General features: G+C 43.6%; 2 protein-coding genes across 5 annotated transcripts in view; one reads left to right on the top strand and one right to left on the bottom strand.

Moving 5' to 3' along the window:
• Positions 1-2,818, bottom strand: part of LOC148414274 (contactin-associated protein-like 4) — a 44,470-nt gene extending 41,652 nt beyond the window's left edge. For all 4 annotated transcript variants that reach the window (XR_015867455.1, XM_088429522.1, XM_088429523.1 and 1 more), the window contains exon 1: positions 2,677-2,818. Coding sequence is in view for 3 of the 4 variants with exons in the window: in XM_088429522.1 (XP_088285648.1) it covers positions 2,677-2,758 (82 nt within the window). In the remaining variant the exon portion in view is untranslated. The remainder of the gene's footprint in view (positions 1-2,676) is intronic.
• Positions 2,819-14,563: 11,745 nt separating this feature from the next.
• On the top strand, positions 14,564-18,221 carry pold3 (polymerase (DNA-directed), delta 3, accessory subunit). Its single transcript, XM_088429659.1, has 12 exons — positions 14,564-14,711; positions 15,255-15,310; positions 15,394-15,493; positions 15,562-15,601; positions 15,676-15,808; positions 16,576-16,822; positions 16,935-17,007; positions 17,130-17,265; positions 17,332-17,435; positions 17,634-17,704; positions 17,778-17,862; positions 17,927-18,221. Exons 1-12 carry the CDS (start codon positions 14,655-14,657, stop codon positions 18,118-18,120), a joined length of 1,296 nt encoding a protein of 431 aa, XP_088285785.1. The 5' UTR covers positions 14,564-14,654; the 3' UTR covers positions 18,121-18,221.

Genomic DNA, 18,221 nt, shown 5'->3' on the forward strand with positions numbered 1-18,221 from the left:
ATTGTTTTGAACACCAATATCCATTTAAAGCTTTGTGATAGCAGCCTTCTATTTGCAGGAATCCATTCCTAGGCCAAAATATCAATATTGAACCAGCTTTGCCGCCTACCCGATAATGGAATCAATTCCCATTAGAAAGTATTGCTACCGCGATGCCAGCTGTTCCGATCCTGGAATCGATTCTCTGAAAAAAGTAGAGCTGCCCTGATACTGGAATGAAGAACTAGCTGGGGATATGTGACGTTGGTTAGCCAAAAGCACTTCCCGTTATCCTAGTTTTGTTTACGTTGGAATTTAAAGGGGCCCTAGCATGATATTTACCGTATTTCTCCGAGTGCGTGTCGAATTTTTTCCGTCATTTTTCAACCCTCGTTTAGGGGGGTCTACTCATACCCGCGTAAGTCAAAACAGAGCCATTTTTTGCGCATTTTTTGCGCTATGTTTGAATTCATTCATTTGAATGTGAGATAGCTAACATGTCATTTACAAGGCTTCAAATGATTTTATATCTTCTAATTTGATATAGTATGCATCCGTTTTAAAGTGTTTGCACAGATCATCGCAAAAATGCTGTCTCGCCAAAGCGTCTAGTTGCCTCTTTTATCAACAATGACGCTGCGTGGATGATTTTTTTGGCTGACTTTGACGCATAATGAAAAGGAAAAGACGGCTTGACTGGGGGGTGGGGGGGGCAACAGCAAAGGGCAAGCTTCCATGCTCTGATCTCATCATTTTAAAAACACACACCATGTCTTTTATTCAGACAACCATGATCGATGTAAGCACTAAAGTCAGGGGTAGACTTATGATCGCGTTTTCGTAAAGTGCACCCAAATTGCAGTAAAAAAAACAAAACAAATCCATGCCTTTCGCAGCCTTTACACGATTGTTGTTGAGTTTCTGTTTGTGGCTGCGAGTTTCTTCCTTCAGTCCCCTCCCCAGAAGTTAAAATGCATGCTCTATTAGTTTATGGTCTGGTGATTGACCTGGTCAGTAAAACCTTCCACATCTTGCCCCGTATCACGTCCTGCTCCTTGAAGCCATTTTGAGAGCGGGCCAGGCGCGAGAGCTGACAATAAGCAAGGACTGCTTAGAAATGCATCACCGAAGGAAAAGAATTCATGGGGAGTGAGAAACTAACATCGGAAGAGGATTATAAACTCCAAAGATTTGGCCCCTTTAACATTTGCATTTTTCATGGTAAGGCCTGAGGTCACAGTTTTTTCGCGTTAGCTTCCCGCCCCCGTGAGGAGTTATTTACAGTACCGAGCAAAGGCAAACACGTCGAGCTTTGACGAGATCGTCTTCATCATCGTCACCCCCTAATCTACTGTATTCTATATCCATAATCCTCGTGTTCATCCACGGATCGCGAGGTGTTATAATCACAGTCAGAATGACATACATCAGTTTGAATGCAAACGCATCCACATGGCAGCGGCCGTATGAATTTCTAATATGTAATGTTCTCTTTGGGATTATGATACTGCGCCAAGATAGCGGCCGATACGAGTATTGGCTGTAAATACGTTGAAATAAGGCCAGATTTCACCCCGATACCGAAATGACTTGTTATCGGAATTTGCCCATCCCTGCCAGCAAGCCTAGTGAGTATAGGAAATTTGGAAAATGGGATTCATGAATATCAATGCTCCAATACCAGCTTTGAATCGATTTCCAGGAGAAAATAACGATCCTGCAAAATTCCCAAGGGGAAAAATAAACAATCCCCCGATACTGTACAGGATTGAGTATCCGGAATACACGAGTACTCTGATATTGATCAATCTTCTGCTTTACTTGATATAGCATCGGTAAAGAAGAATGCGTTATTCGTCACGCCTTGCTCTAAATGTGTCATTTCACTTCATTTGTCAGCCTGGAGGCACACAGCAAATCCCAACTTTTTCAGCATTTTATCCCATTAAGCATGGGCTTTCTTCTGTGAAGAAAAGTTTTCGCTGTCTTTGCCGCCCCCTTGCGGCCACAAGTGCAGCACATGCCCTCAAAAACCAGCCTTTATGTGTTTGGTGTTCCTCCCGAGCACACACGCATAGAAATGATGAACAAGAAGATGAAACAGATGGAGAAGGAGGAAGAGGAGGAGGCTGACGACACATTTTCACACTCAGAAGGAGACATCAAATGTAAACCCCAGGGGAAGAAGAAGAAAAGGAGGAAGAGAACAAATAACGTCCTAGATGCCTTCAACTTTTTTGCATGTTGACGAGCTACCTTCTGACCCTCTTGAGGATGACTCACCGCATGCATGAAGGGTGAAGATGACGAGTAGATAAAATGCACCCTCATCATCTGCATACTCAACACACTTCATAGGCGAAAAGGTTGAAAAGCATCTCTTTTCTCTCCGCTACAGACACGCTTCTCTGTTCTTATTTGCATATTAAACATCAAAGAATTGAAAAGACCTACGCTTTTGTTGCAACTTTTCCCACTCGCGTCCCATTTTGTCTGCGCGTAGAAAATGCGCAGGTGCACACAAAAAACACATATGCACAAGTTTGCCACACCGACCGAGCGAGTGGAGCGAACCTCCCTCGCAGCCGAGAAAGCTCCGCGGACGACCGCGCTCGTCGCGCTGCGCCGCGCCGCGCCTCCCCCGTTCTTCATCGGCGAGCAAAAAAGTGAAGAGATGAAAGCGGCGAGTGTTCTCACCTTGCGCAAGAGTCCCGGCACACGACAGAAAGCAGAAGGCAAAGAAACAAATCCGCGCACTCTTGCGTCGAGGTGCATCCATCGCGATGACGGGAAGAGGAGGATGGTGCGGAGCCTTCTTCTCTTTGCTTCTGCTTCCTCTTCTCCTCTCTTCGTGCAAGTGTGCTCTGAAGGAGGAGATGTGAGGGACAACCGGGGGGTGGCGGAGCGAGCGAGCGAGCGAGCGAGAGAGAGAGAGAGAGAGAGAGAATTGTGGAGGCACTGTGAAAGAGGCGTAGAGAGAAAGTAAATGGGGAAACGAGGGAACGGGAAAGGGAACGTGAGAGAATAAATGGAGAGCCAGGCCAGAAAGAGAGAAAGAGGAACATCGCGGGAGAGATGGAGGAACAGGTGACAGGTTCGGAGGATTGAGGGAGGGAGGAAGGGAGGGAGGGAGGGAGGGAGGGAGGGAGGGAGGAAGGAAGGAAGGAAGGAAGGAAGGAAGGAAGGAAGGAAGGAAGGAAGGAAGGAACAAACAAACAAACGCATCAAAAATAATGGCAAATAGGACGGAAGAGGACAAGAAAGGAGGTGGAAGGAAGGAAGAAATGAAGGTAGGAAAGCAGCAATGAAGATGAAACAAAGAAGAAGAGAAGAGAAGGAAGGCAGGAGAAAATTCATGAAGAAATGACGGATTTAAGAAAGGAAGGTGGAGGAGAATGAGGGAGGGAGGCAATAAAGGAAGGAAAAAAGGGAATATGGAGATGAAATAGAAAGCAAGCATGCACGATGGCAATCTTCTGGGGACCTTTTCAACGTACTTCAACATCTGCTTCCGCTTTCCGCAAAGAAACAGCTGAAAGTCAATCCAAAGACTCTTGTTTGTTGTTGTGGTGGCACGGAGAGAAAAAAGATGATTTTCTCCCCCGTCTGAGGAATGTTTGCGCAAAAAGGAAGGAATGTTGCAAAAAGGAAGGCTTTGGATCTTCACAGTCGGTCAGAGTGCAAATGTGTCCGAAGGGCTGGATGAAGATGCCGCCGTTTATCTGGGCTGACGCGTCAGCAGCCTCCAAAGTGGACCCGGCGATAAGCCGCCCGTGTTTTTTTTTCGCTCGTAGCATTTTATCTGGGATCAGACGCCGCTAAGACCCTTTTCTGTCCATCTAAAAATCCCTCGGCGTGCGCATTCTTCCTTTTATGTCGATGCAAAAAGCGCTTCGGATACTTCCCGCTTGTTCTGATGATTCCACAAAGGACTCAAAGAACATAACTGAGGACTTGTTTTGTTTTCGGCGGGGAATTAGGGAGCAAGCTTCTTATTCGGTTAGCAAACTTTTTAATGCCGACGACCTGAGCTCAATTTTTTCATCATTTAGCACGGCCCATCCGTCAACTTTACGGAACGCGACGGGACGCAAATTCCACAAAACGAGACGTCTCGTGACAGTGAGTGTCAGGTTCACTCAAACTAGAAGGTTTCATGAGCAACACACAATGAAGGAAGACAACAGGCTTTGAGATTATTTTTGCTCGTGAGCAGAATGGACAGAGATGGAGACAGCGATATGTATATATACACATATATAAAACCTTAACAATCATACAAACTTAATAAATATAGTTAAATAAAAAAATAATGAAAAAATAAAATAATAAATGTACAAATACTCTATATATATGTATTACATTTTTATCTAATATATGTATAAAACACAACATCACTTTTAATCATAAACATTAACATTACTATTAATCATAAAGTTCTTCATCTATTGAAATAATTTTAAACCGGTTTGCGGGCCAAAAAGGGCCCGCGTGCCGTACGTTGGCCGGCCGGCCGGCCGGCGCTGTTCCAAACGCTTACAAATGCCTTCTACTGGTAAAGGGCGGTTGTGTTTTGGATGCCATCCGTTTACACGTCAGCGCGTCCGTCCATCTCCTTCGGGCCCGCGGCCCCGGGCTCCCGTCACTTTCCTCCAGGCTGGGTTACTTCCCGTCACAGCTGACAAGCGCCACATCCCCTTCGCCATCCACAAACATCCATCGGCGAGGAAGGCAAGTAGGGGGAGGAAGGAGGACCGGGTGTTGATGTCTTTCGCACGACGACAACAAAGCCCGATGGTCTGACCTCAATCTGGTGCCGTACCTGCAATATTCCGCTTCTATTACCAACACAACGGGGGAAAAGGGAAAAAAAAAGGCACCGCCGGCAGCCAAGCGGTCCTTCCATTTATGCGCAGAGCAGCCCTCCTTCTTCTTTGTTGGCTCCGCTGAGGAGCTATTCGGGTAGCTTGGTTGACTTTGGGGAACACGGGATTTTGAAGCGTTTCCATATTAGAGGGATAACGCTAAAATTGCTGAGAACGTTTTTCACAAACTGATCAAATCAGGGGTGTCGAACGTGCGGCCCGCGGGCAGTTTCTGGCACGCTAACGGGTGTGGTTCGGCCCGCGAGAGGTTTTTCTTCTTGTAAAAGCAAAAAAAAAAAAAAAAAACAATTGAGCGCTCCTTTAACTACGCTGAAAAGAAACGCTCCAAACGAATCAATAAATCATGCTACCAAATACATAGTACGACATGATTCAATTGTGACTGTTGATTGAATTACTGTTGAAAACTGACAAAGAAAAGCTTTTTCTGATCCGGGCAAAGAGACGATGACTTTTGTATTAATAAATGAGTGGAAATTTGGAACCACGGCCATTTGTGTCTATCAGCTGAGTTTTCGGGAGTCCCGGGCAAGCGGGTCCGTAACGCTGTTTTTTTCCCTCCAAAGACGCAGATACTGGTGACGTCAGTGAAGCGCATTCTTTCCGATTGGCCACATCAGAGGCGAAAGTTCTTTTCTGATCGGACAGAATTTGGCGACACTACCGCCGCCTAGTGACTTGACGTGCTCGTAAAGTGAATAAAAGCGCATAGTGCAGGATTTCTACAGATGTGATTTCTTTAAACAAACAGTGCGGGGTGGGGGGGGGGCACTTACACGTGGGGTCGACTTGTACGCGGAGAAATGCGGTAATTTGTCTAAAAGTCCTATCACTATCCGACATGCCAAGTAGTCAGAGGTAGACTTATATTCGTCTTTTTGTCAAATTCACCCAAATTGCAGTTTTAAAAAAAATGGGGGAGGGGTGGGGGGGCAAGGTCAATTCGCACTCGGAGAAATAAAGAGAAAGGAGAACGCGGCGCTCCGTTTCCACGCGAAAGGGAGCAGAGCGCAGGTAAAGTGGAAAAGACGGCCCCCGCGGGAGATTTCCTTTTTACAATTCTCCCACGTGGATCTGCTCCCATTCACCCCGGCGCCCCCCGGAGACGCCGTCCCTTGATTTCGCCGCCAAAGACGCAACAAAGTGCCGGGACAAAAGCTAGGCGTTTAAATGCGCAACATGTGTTGTGTGTGTGTGTGTGTGTGTGTGTGTGCTCGCCAAAAGAGAAAATGAGGTGTTTTGTGCAGATTAGTGAGGAGACCTGGTGTCGCGCTGCGCCGCGCTGCAAAAGGCCTCTGACGCGCCACTTCATTGCTTCTCGTCCTTTTGTCAGAGACGACGCACTCTTCTTCAATCGACACACCTTTTCCTTTTTTTCTTGAAAGAATGACTTTTTGGGATGAAAAAAAACCTACTTTTGGATGAATTTAAAAAGTGTAACTTGATTCTTGTTTGACTGTAAATTTATTCTGGTTTGAATCCAAAATGATACTTTTTTCCCCTACTAAACAATTGTAACTATATTTTAAAAAAAGTGACTTAGCAAAGCAGTTTCTAAAAGAATACTTAATTTTCTGAAAAAAATCATTTAAACTATTTAAGGTAAACTGATTTTTGGCATCCTTTTCTCGAGCCACTTGGGCAGCAATTAACAGAAGGGCCATGCGAATATGTCGCAGAGCCGCTGCCTGCCTCACGGAAGCTGCGGGCCTCATTTAACTCTCTCGCACACACGCGCGCACACACACACTCAAAGTGTATTCCTCATAATTGGAGCATCAATAAAAACGTGTAAATGTGATTCAAGCAGCACTTTTCCATGTGGGCCAGTAACTGTGTGTAAAAACAACAAAACAAGAAAGAACATGCTGAGATGGCCAAGAGATGAAGAAAAACAAGCAGAAGTTTAGCGGAGCTTTCCAACCAAAGTCACTTTTCATCCAGTCATGTCTGGCTCGCGAATTTGGACTTTCAGTTTGGTGACAGATGACGTTCAGATGGTGACCGCCCAAAATGGAGAGGTCGCCCATTGTGGTGGGCTGTTCCTCTGTTGCTATAGCAACAAAGAAGATTGCCTGAAGGGATGTGACCTCGAGTTTCTTCTTTTCCATCTTGCGCACAAACACAAAAGCAAACAAAAACATACAAAGGCATCCGTGCACAAAACACACATTTACTCAGACCCCTTATCACGCAAAAACAAACGGTACAGCATTTGTTCGTGCTATCGCTGAATATTGGGCCTCGGAGTTTATTAACCAATAGAGCGTAACTGTGGAACATACAATGTTTACAAATAAAAACACCAAAACATCTTGATGGAAGCATCTAAATGAGGCACCCTTTGCGCATTTTTCGCATTATAAGGCACACCGGATTATAAGGCGCACCTTCAATGAACGGCATGTTTTAAAAGCGTTTTCATATATTGGGCGCACCGCATTATAAGGCGCATAGAATAGAAGCTACAGTACTGGCTGGGCTTGCGTTATGCATCCACTAGACGGAGCAGCGCAAAGGTGAATAGGAACAAAACAATCAGGTGAATAAAAATCATCAGAAGGATAAAATATAAGAAATTTACATGGTGACTGCAATCTTTTATTTATTTATTTTTGGGGGCGGTTTTATGCACTGCATAAGGCGCCCTATCAGTTTGGAGGAAATTGAAGGAATATAAGCGGGCACTCGCATAAAATGAGCTGGTGACTGATAAGCACCAGGCAACATAGAGTAAATATGTCTACAAACATCAATACAACACCTGCGATCACTCCACATCACAACAGCTGGCTAATCAAAAACATCGCAAGGTTTTCATTCGCTCGCTTTTGAAATATGATCTGAAGGCATCGAGTCTCATTCTTTTGTTGCGCCTGTCAATTAACCGCCAATCGAAGGAGGCTGAATTCGGCAGCGGGATAATTGCTGGAGATAAGTGATTGACGGCTACATGGATTTTTTAGATCACTGATTGATGGTTACGCGGCATCTCAAATGTCACTCACAGAGATCCCGGGCACATTTATGAAGAGTGGAACAAGCTAATTCCAAAACATGGCAAAACACAAGCGTACTGTCCGTCGTGACTAGTCTCTCTACGCCAGGGGTCCTTAAACCTCTTCACTCGGGGGCCAAATTACTCTTCTCAGATGGGGGTGGGGGGCTTATGTTTTATGTTATTCACAGCTGACTTTACAGAAAATGTAACTGTAGTTGCTCCTTTTCGTAATCCTGGTTTCATAAACCAAAACTCATACTGTACACAATCTCGTCCGCCAATGATTTTGAGCAAGTAAGTTTACTTAAATTTAGTTTGGGGTTATGCCAGAATCTGAAGAATTTGCATGGCGATGAAGCTATTCTATTTTTTCATCCCCCCAAAAATGTAAACTCGCGTTTTATGCAGCGTGCAAGCCGGCGCGCCGTCCTCTTTTGAGGACATTGAGAGCTTTTGGGTTGACCTTATAGCGCGGACAATACGGTAGGAAGAAGGACTCTGAGGTGTCGGCACGCAACGCCGCGCGGTGGCAAACAAAGCGAGCGTGACCACAGAAATCCTCGGCAGCCACCGTGACGCGACTAATTGAGCCAACCGCCGTTGATTTGCATCTTGCACTGCGAGGACACTTCATCATCATGCCTGTGGCGTGCGTGCGCGTGTCTGTGCTTAAAAGCGGCTTTTAATGATGCGGGAGAGCTGCTTAACGACACGTGAACGCGCCTGAGATGGTGTCGCGGGCCGGCGTCGGATCACGCGCTCTGTTAGCGGCGAGATGGCATGGGCAGCCGCTCGCTGCCTCTCCAAACAAAAGGACATTGTTTCCTTCCTCCTCGCTTCTTCAAAAATTTGCATTTGTGAGCCACGCGAGGTGTTGGTTGGCTGTTACAGACCTCAAAGTTGTCACAAAGTTTTGTGTGTATCTCAGGCTTTAGCGCACACTTTTGCCTTTTGGAAAGTCACAGATGGGATGGATGAGGTGCAAAAAAGTGCTAAATGTTCATGAAATACACGGGAAACTCACATTCAGTAAAGTAGATTTACATGACTGTCATGTCTTTTTATCATTTGGCACCTGGGCTGGCCCAAGAAAAGATTTGACTTGAGATATTTTAACTTGATATGTTTGGGGCAAAGATTACTACAGTACACATATTTACTAAAATCTTAAATTATGAAACCATGTACCAGAGGTCCCCGAGCGCCGGTCCGCGGCCCGCTATCGGTCCGGGAACTGGACCCCTGCTTTATACAGTAACTGTACTGTTATCCCTTCCCGTTTCCATCCCTTGGAGAGCCGCAGTTGCCCTCGGATTAACGGCGCCCGGACGTCGACTTTGAGTGAAGCCTATAGCTAACCAAACATGACAACAAGCAGAGTTTACGCTTGAAATAACAAATTTACAACGCTTCTTTTCATGGTCTCTATTGTCCTGCTGCTCCACTCTCATCTCTCTCACAGTATGTGAATTTCATGAGGAAGATAGCTCAGCCAGTCTGTCAATCATTTCACGGGTTCTCCTACAAGACACGCCATTGGCTCCCGACGCGACCAACGAGCAACGAGAGCAGGAGTGGATACAACTCCCGGGCGGGAGTAGATCGCAACTCCTGCCCTCATTGGTCGATGGTCACGCCGGCAGCCAATCGCCTGTTTGATTAAAGGCAAAGGAAATGTATGGGCGCGTCCTATAACTGATAACTTCCTTTTCTTTTTTTCGAAGAAGGTTGATCTGTCGCTGGTCAGCCGCATAAGCCGAGTTTTGATGCTCAGATATTGCAATAAAAGAAGCGAGCAAACTGAACCAAGGTATGGGTCCAACCCTGTTCACACAGAGACAAATATTACTGAAATGGAAGGGATCGTGTCGAGGTTACCATGTCCCTGAAAAACAAGTGCTTCGAGAGCACTCGAGGTTATGCTGGCGTAGTGTTCACTGACCTCTCACAATGCGGAAAATCCCAAACACACTTAAAAAATATATCACTTACGGATATGAACGCAGGAAAACTTTTGGAAGATGAGATTTGGTCCGTTTTGCTATAGTTTTTATCGTTGCCCAAGCGTTGGTGCGTCTTACGCACGGCGACATGGAAAATAACAGAATGTAGCCCCGACTTCCTTTTGGAAAAACTGTTTCAAAATACCCCAAAATGGATTGCATTCATCTTTAAAAGTTGTTCTTTAATATGATCCAATTGCTCTTTTCCCCCCATTTGTCTAAAATACGTGGCTGTAAAATATTCATTTCTTGCTCCTGTAATTGTAGATCCATGTTTTTCATGCCATCAGACGGCGATACATTGTGATTGCCTCTAACGTTTAAAGTCCTCCTTGATGGATTCTTTTATGAGAGTTGTGTTGGCGTTTGGCAGTAAAAAGCGAATAAATAACATTTGCGTCACGCTGCACATTTAAATGCTGCTGTCAACATTTACAATCTCCCTGCCTGCCGCGATAACGCGTTTGTCAGAGTAGAGCAGGTATCTGCCTCCCAGACAAGCATAATGAATATGTTAAACGCGCCTCATTCCACCTGCACATGCATTCGCCCAGCAGTTTTTTCCCTTTTTTTTTTTTTTCCTTTTTTTCCTGCACTCGGCTGCCGGAATCCCTCAAATCAACATGGTGATGAGTTGGAGGATCGGAGCTCTTCAAACACGCGCGCTTCCGAGGGCCAAGTACCCTCCTTAAATCCATATTTCATACGCAAATCCAACAGGTGGGAGAGGGGAAGGCCACAGCCGAGGGCAGTCTTCCAATTTGCAAATGAATCTTTGCCGGATCAAATGTTATTGGCTGCGAATGCGCCCGTGCCCGAGAAATGATGCGGGATTCAAAAATGCTGAAAAATGCTTTCATTCGGTCAAAATTGCACAAATTGTGTTGAATTTTAGCTTGCCAATTTATTGAGACGTTAATGACCGCACCGCAAAAAGTCCATTCGGAAAAAGTCAAAAAAAGGCTTATAGTCTGAAAAATATTTGTATTTTTTGTCTAAAACATTCTTAAGAAAAGAATGCTTATTTCAAGATGTTGAAGCTTCCGCAGTCCGGAAGTACTGACGGATTGCCCGCCTCTGTGCAAAGCAGCCGGAAAAGTTGGTTCAAATTGAGGCTCCTTTTTTGACGGTATCTGGCTAGGTTGCAACGCATCCGTGCTAGCTTTTGATCATACGACGCAAACACAGCACACATTTCTATACTTTTTACGTCACAGTCCGGTCATAAAATGAACGTAGCTGGATTTCATAATCGGGACGTATCCGTACGGTTTGGACATGAGCTCAAACTTCAACAGCACGTTGAATTCATCGCTCCAACCGGATAGACCCCAAAATGTTTGGCTCGCTCCCTCCCCCGTTGTAAAAAAAAAAAGGTCATGATTGCGTGTATGTTTGTGGGTTATTAAAGCCCCTTTGTATTGATCGCTTGCCGCTCCAGAGAGCAGAGCGAGTGCAGCTTGTGTTATTACTCAGACCACAAATGACACCAAAAAGCCGTTGTGAGACTTGAAGGCCGCTTCAAAGCGATCGATCACGTCGCATCTGATTGGCTGCGAGTTAAAGTTCATTTCACTGCGAAAAGAACATCGAGTAATCGGACCCACAGAGACACGGCCGCCGGTTTTTCCACGCGCCGATCAAATGAACCGGAGGGTCGGCCCGCTTCGCTCTTGAGACTTCGCTCGACGTTTTTTGCATAAGTCAGGTCCCCGTAGCGCAGGTCGACCAATCGCGGCGCCGAACGGAGGCACGACGCGCTAAGCTGAGCAGTTATGTGACGGCTCAATTTGACCCGCGACATATACTGTATGATGACTGGGCAATTTTAATCAAAGATTTATTCTAAAAAAACATTTAAAAAATGTTTTTTTTCCTCACGCTTCACAGTTTAACCCCTGAGGGAAATTTTGAGCCAACTCTGGTTTTTGATGTGTGATATCAAAGGAAGAGCAGAAAAAAACCCCAAACACTAGGTGGCTAAAGTATTGCAAAACATGACAGCTTTCAATATGCCACACTGCCGTCCCTTCTAAATGCTTGCAAACGGGTATATATATATATATATACCCGTTATATATATATATTTTTTTTATGTGTGCATCAATTTTACTCACGATACACCAGAAGAGATTAATTTCACCATGTCTTTATCCTAATGGGAAACATTAACATAGTTTTAAGCGTTGAAATTGGTTGACTGTTAATTGACCTTATTCATAACTGGTGGGTTAATATTTGTCAATTTAAAAAAAAAAAAAAAATTTTTTTTTAGTTTACAGCTTTTAAATAAATGTCAGTTTAACCTTCCATATACAACAAACAGAATGGCTAACATCGGTCATTCTGCTAAGACAAAGTATTTGTGTTCATACTTCTGGTGGAAAAATATGAAGAGATGCTAATGAGGTGTCATTGACGCTCATAATGATCTTCATCTGATGGAGAAAATCGCGCGCGCGCGTGTGGGGGGGTTATCATTTATTGGGGGGAAAAAAAACGATTGATGATGAATAAACATGCACGGACGGCTCATTAAATTGCAACTCTTCTAATAAGGCCATTCATAACTGCCGATAATCTTCTTTGCCTTTGGGATTTTCTGGACTTTATTACCACCACGTCGGCTTCTCATTTCCTGTCCCACGCAAGTCAAATCATCTCATCATCTTTCTTCGGTGCCATTTTCCTCCCCGCTTCCAATAATACCGTTGAAAAAGTACGGCTGCCATTCCGAGTGAATAAGTCATGAACGTTAACAAGCGGCCGTGGAAATTGCAATAAAAACACCCCCCAAGCCCTCCCCCTCACCTCTTTTTTCCATCGGAATCATTTCAAGGTTCATGCGCCTTGTTAATTTGCCGCCGTCGTGTTTTTTTGCTCGGCTGACTGCCGTGACGCGGAAGTAATTGCTGGCGTATGCAATTTACAACAACGTGGAATGGAATTAGCTCTTTCAAAGCCTCCATTAAATAAAAAAAAGGAGTAAATTGTCTCACAGTAATTTCACCGTAAGCGTCCCCGGTACATTACAACAGGCTGTGGGCCCCTACCCTAAAGTTTCAAGACCTCTGAAAAGTACTAGCTCTCTTAGCATGCTCTCTTTTTGCTCTCAAAATTACCCGGGAGCAAAATTTAGACAAAAGCAACCCACATACACTTTTTCTGATCGATCGTAACTTTGGGATAAAGTCCCTGCGGTTAAACGTGTTTAGAGCTTCGGTTCCTAACCCCAAAGCTCTTGATGATGTGATGATGATCCCTTGCAACGTCGCACCTCCCCTATCGAGCACTCATGCATCGCTGGGTTTTCTTTTCATGAAAAAAAAATAGCCATATTGCGGAGAGGTGCGCTGTGAAGTTTCCCTGCAGGCCAGACGCACGAGTTAACTATAAATGCACTTGCCATAGACACTCCTCAGGCGTCAAATTACTGCAGTACACGTATCGACTTAAATCTTAAAATATCAAACCTTATACAGTGACTGTACTGGTATCCCTTCTCGTTCCTGTCCCTTTGGCTGTAATCTCACAGAGAGCCGCGGTTATATTAGCAGCGCCCGGAAGGCGAATTATACTGAAGCCTGTAGCTGACCAAACACGATAATAATCAGAGTTTACACTTGAAATTGCAATTTTTTACAAAAGATGGGTAAGAGGATGAAATGCTCCGCTGTAGTGCTGCTCTTTCCTGCTCTTCCTTCGCATCTACCTAACAGCACATGAGTTTCGTGAGTGAGCCTCGCCCACCTACAAGGCACGTGATTGGCGACCATCGACCAATGAGGAGTAGACACAACTCCTGCCCTCAGTTACCTAGATATCTTTTGTAATAAATTGGAATTTCAAGCGTAAACTCTGATTTGTATCGTGTTTGCTCAGCTACATACAGGTTTACGTTCCTGGGTGTCACTACCGGACAATGGTGAGACAATGAATGTCCAAACACAAAAAAATAGTTCTGCAAAAAGTCCAATTAGTCAAACTTTTAAAAAATGTACTTTTTCAGTTTGGATCATAGATTCTTTGAGTGTTATTCTGCATTCAGCGGGTGACAAGATTGAATTTTTTTTTATGTCAGATTGTCTTCTTTTTGCACGCAGCAGCGTAGAAGGAGCAAATGGTCCTGAAAATGTTTGGCGTCTTGTTAAATGGGTGTGCGTGAGACATGCAGAAAATGATGAACAAGCAGAGTTGATCTTGTAAATGATGGCAGCAGCTGCTCGGTGAGCTTTAAAAATCGAGCAAACGAAGACAATTTATCATCTTTTTTACTAGCCTGGTGCATTAGGTTCACTTGCAGTGTGGACATTTTCAGTAAATTAAGTAAGGCTGAAAAAGAATCGTTAGATGCCTTGTGAATGTGTAACATTGTAAGCAAACTACATTGGCATTTGTTATACTACACGTTTCATTCAAATTATTCTAAAGTGTGCACACACATACACACACATACATGTGTGTGTGTATATATATATATATATATATATATATATATATATATATATATATATATATATATATATATATATATATATATATATATAGTCCTATACTGTTTGTACTTTATTTTTTGTATGTTTTTCATTATTTCATCACATGTTTTGTAATATTTCTAAGTTTAATACTGTTTAATACTGTAGTGTAGGCTGTATTTATGCGGCACAAGTAGCGGAAGTGAAAACAGCGCATGCGTCGTCACGTGATCATCTCTGCAGGAAGTAAATAAAGCGTCTTCCCGCGCGGCGGCGCGCATTCAAAACGACCCCTTCGTTATTTAACGATATGGACGAGCTTTATCTGGATAACATCGACGAGTATGTCAACGACCAAGACAAGATCGTAAGAATGAATTTGTGTACCTTCCGGCCACGTTCTGGTTCTTGCAACGTTGCAACCGCGTTAGCGTGGTGCGCTTGTAGCCCCTCAATGTCCATTAACAACCGACAAATTCCAGTAAATCTTGATGTCATTCCGTTACCCTGTCCATGTAAACCAAACTTTGCAACATCATCGTTGTAAAAATTCTATTTTGATCAATTCCGTTTTGATATCATCTTTGAAAAGATTTTGAAACATTACTAAGCGACACTGAACGTCAATTGTGATTTAACTGGATTAATGAATGTGTGTGTGTGGTGGTGCTGGAAGGGGGAGGTGTATTAATCTCAAGAAAAGATCCAGAATGCCTTAACGTTGTTTAAAATACAATTTTAGCGTTGGCTATATCGTCTTAACGTCTATCTTAAAAGACGTTGAATGATCCAATCTCCATCAATACTATTCAATAGATGCAGACAATTTTAAAGTCAACAAAACACTTCTTGGTATTTCCATGATAGTCATTGTTTAGTAATAATAGTTTGTTTGGTAAATTGTGTACAGGTTACATATAAATGGCTGAGTCTCACTCTTGGAGTCCATGTCAACACAGCTAAACAGTGAGTTTTTTTTTTTCCCTTAACCTAACAATGATATCAATAATATAAAAATAAACATGGAGACACGTTTTTCTATTTCCCAGAATGCTCTACCACTACCTGGACCATAAGAGGAAGGAGAGCTCGGCTCAACTCCACGCGACGTACTTGGTGTCAGGAAAGTGTGTGGACAATGGTCACATGGTGCGCTAAATCAATTATTTGTTATTGCACTATTTCTGATTATCTATTAAAGGATTGTTTTTCACTAGAGTCACAAGGTGTCAGTGGTGCGTGAGGAACAGCTGGAAGGTATGCCATTTAATCTGCATTGCATCATGTACTTTCGAGTGTGCATTCATTGTTTTTTTTGTTTTGTTTTGTAGACGCCAAGTCCAAGATGAGTTTAATCGTAAGCGTGCACGTTTACAGCGTCCAGAAAGCTTTGTTGAAGGACAGCGGGCCGCTCTACGCTGTAGACTACGACGCCGTAAAAGACAACCTGCTCAGCTGCAGCAAGTACGTTGTTCTCTGATGGCTTGGGTACGGAATTTAAATTTTGCTAGAATACATCAGACTTGTCTTAACCCTTGGATGTCCACGGACTTTTCACTTGTTATCAGCCAACTTGGGCTGACTTTGAAAGGGTTGTAACGTCATCAAATATGACGGTGAGTTGCCGTTGAAAGGATCGATGCAAAAATTGGGGGATATGCATATTAAAACATTGGGTGTTCAGTATGTCCAAAAGTGACAATATTTCCAATTTTTAATGGCAGTAAATGAGCCTGACCTGGGCTAAATTTGACCTCTGCGTGGTGTACCTCTCGACCTTCTATTTGCAAGCATTTAGAGGAGACGGCAGCGTAGCATATTGAAAGTCATCTTTGATCTATGCAATATTTTGCCCTTTTTTTTTGGTATGCTCTTCCTTTGATATCACACATCAAAAAGCCCGAGTTGGTTCAAGAATTTCCCTCAGGGTATAAACGATGGCGAAGGTATTTTAATAAACACTTTTTTTCTGAACAGCTACCAACGGGCCATCAGGATTCTGAGCAAATCTCTCACGCACTAATCTGCCCCATCACTAGTCACTTACTGTGCATATGACAATAAAACTCGTGAATCTATACACTCCCTGATGAAATATCTTTGAAATTTATAGCAATCCACTGATGACAATAATGCCTGAAAAAAACCATGATGGGCCTTAAAATTTCTTTTTTTGGGGGGGGGGGTTCTACAACATGTGTCATGACAGTTTTACTTTTGTTTGGTGGCAGGTATAGTGCCATCCGATGCTCCGACGCCGTTCCCGTGGCTTCTCTAGAACGCAAGACACAAAAAGTGCCGCCGCCGCCTCCTCAAGAGCCGCAACAGAGCGAGAAGCCTTCCACCAACGGTGACGCCACCTCCAAAGCCAAGCCGACAAAAGGAATCATGGGAATGTTTGCTGGTAAAGCTGCAGCGGTTAAGATCCAAAATGGCGGCAAAGAGGTGAAGTCCGAGCCCCAGGAAGCACCGGCTGAGGTTTCTCCCCTATGAAATTTTATAAAGCATTTTACACACACACACACACACACATATATATATATATATATATATATATATATATATATATATATATATTTTTTTTTTTTAGGTGGATCCCCCCAAAGGCAAAGCATCTGTAAAGTCCAATCACATGACGAATTTCTTTGGCCATCAAAGCATAAGTGAGTGATTAATAAGTTCAGTTTAAATTTTAAAAAAGTGGAAATTCAAGTGTTTTGTATAACACACCCCTAAAATGTTGTAAAACATTTATAAAATGCCAAATAAATTGGCTTGATTTCAGAGAAACAAGAGAAAACGTTGAAGAAGGAGGAAGAGGTAGCGGTGGAGCCCTCGTCAACGGAGCTGCGACAGACAGAAAAAGTGCAAGAAGAAAAGGCCATGACAGAACCGCCCAAGTGCAACAAAAAAGATTCAAGGTTTGTGACTGTACTGTACCTTTAACGGACTATTCTTGAATTATGTTTTTTTTTTTCTTCCTGAAGCAAAACCAAACGTCTGAGTTCTGATAGTGAGGAAGAGAAAATGGAGAAAAAGAAGCGGCGAAGGATCAAAAAGCCTGTGCCAGACAGCAGTGACGATGAAGATGGTAAAAACAACAAAAAAGTCTTTTATAAGTCTTTTTATTAAAAGTCTTTTTAATGATCATGAGCATGTTTGACACAGAATGCAATTTATATAATAAATACGTTATTGGTTACATTGACATATGATAAAATAGACCTATAATTTTCCTGAATTATAATGACACCAAAAATATTCCAGTAAAAAGGAAAACTGTCCACAGTTATTCCCGATTCACCTCCACCAACAGTGAGAGAAGCATCAGCGGCTCCCGCCAAGGAACCTGCTTCACATGTAATTATGACAGTGACTTTTACGTTTGACTCGTTGTCATTCATATCAAAAATAAGTGTTTCTTTCATGATAGCCGGCACTCCGTGAGACAACTAAAATCCGCAAGCGCAGGCGTGTCCTGAAGTCTCGAACCTTCGTGGACGAAGAAGGTTGCATCGGTAAGCAAATCGGATGCGTCGACTTTCCGCCGTTGGAGCTTCTGAATGCGCTTTGTGGTTGCAGTGACTGAGAAAGCCTACGAGAGCGAGTCGTACTCCGAGGACGAAAGCAGCGCCGCCGCGGCCAAGCAAGCGGCGCCGAAAAATCAGGCCAAGGCAAAAACCTCGGCCAGTAACGAGAAGAAAAGTCAGAAGAAAACCACGGAGAACAAAGCGACAAAACAAGCTTCCATCATGGGATTTTTCCAAAAGAAGTGAAGGACAAATGCACGCATGCGTGCACACACACAACACAGAAGCTTCGGGTGCTATCGTAAACAGGAAGAAAAAAAAAACTTAATAAACACTCGTTAAGAGAA

This window comes from Hippichthys cyanospilos, chromosome 12, assembly GCF_059441005.1.
Source record: "Hippichthys cyanospilos isolate Australia breed blue-spotted pipefish chromosome 12, RoL_Hcya_1.0, whole genome shotgun sequence".
Classification (NCBI taxonomy): Eukaryota; Metazoa; Chordata; class Actinopteri; order Syngnathiformes; family Syngnathidae; genus Hippichthys; species Hippichthys cyanospilos.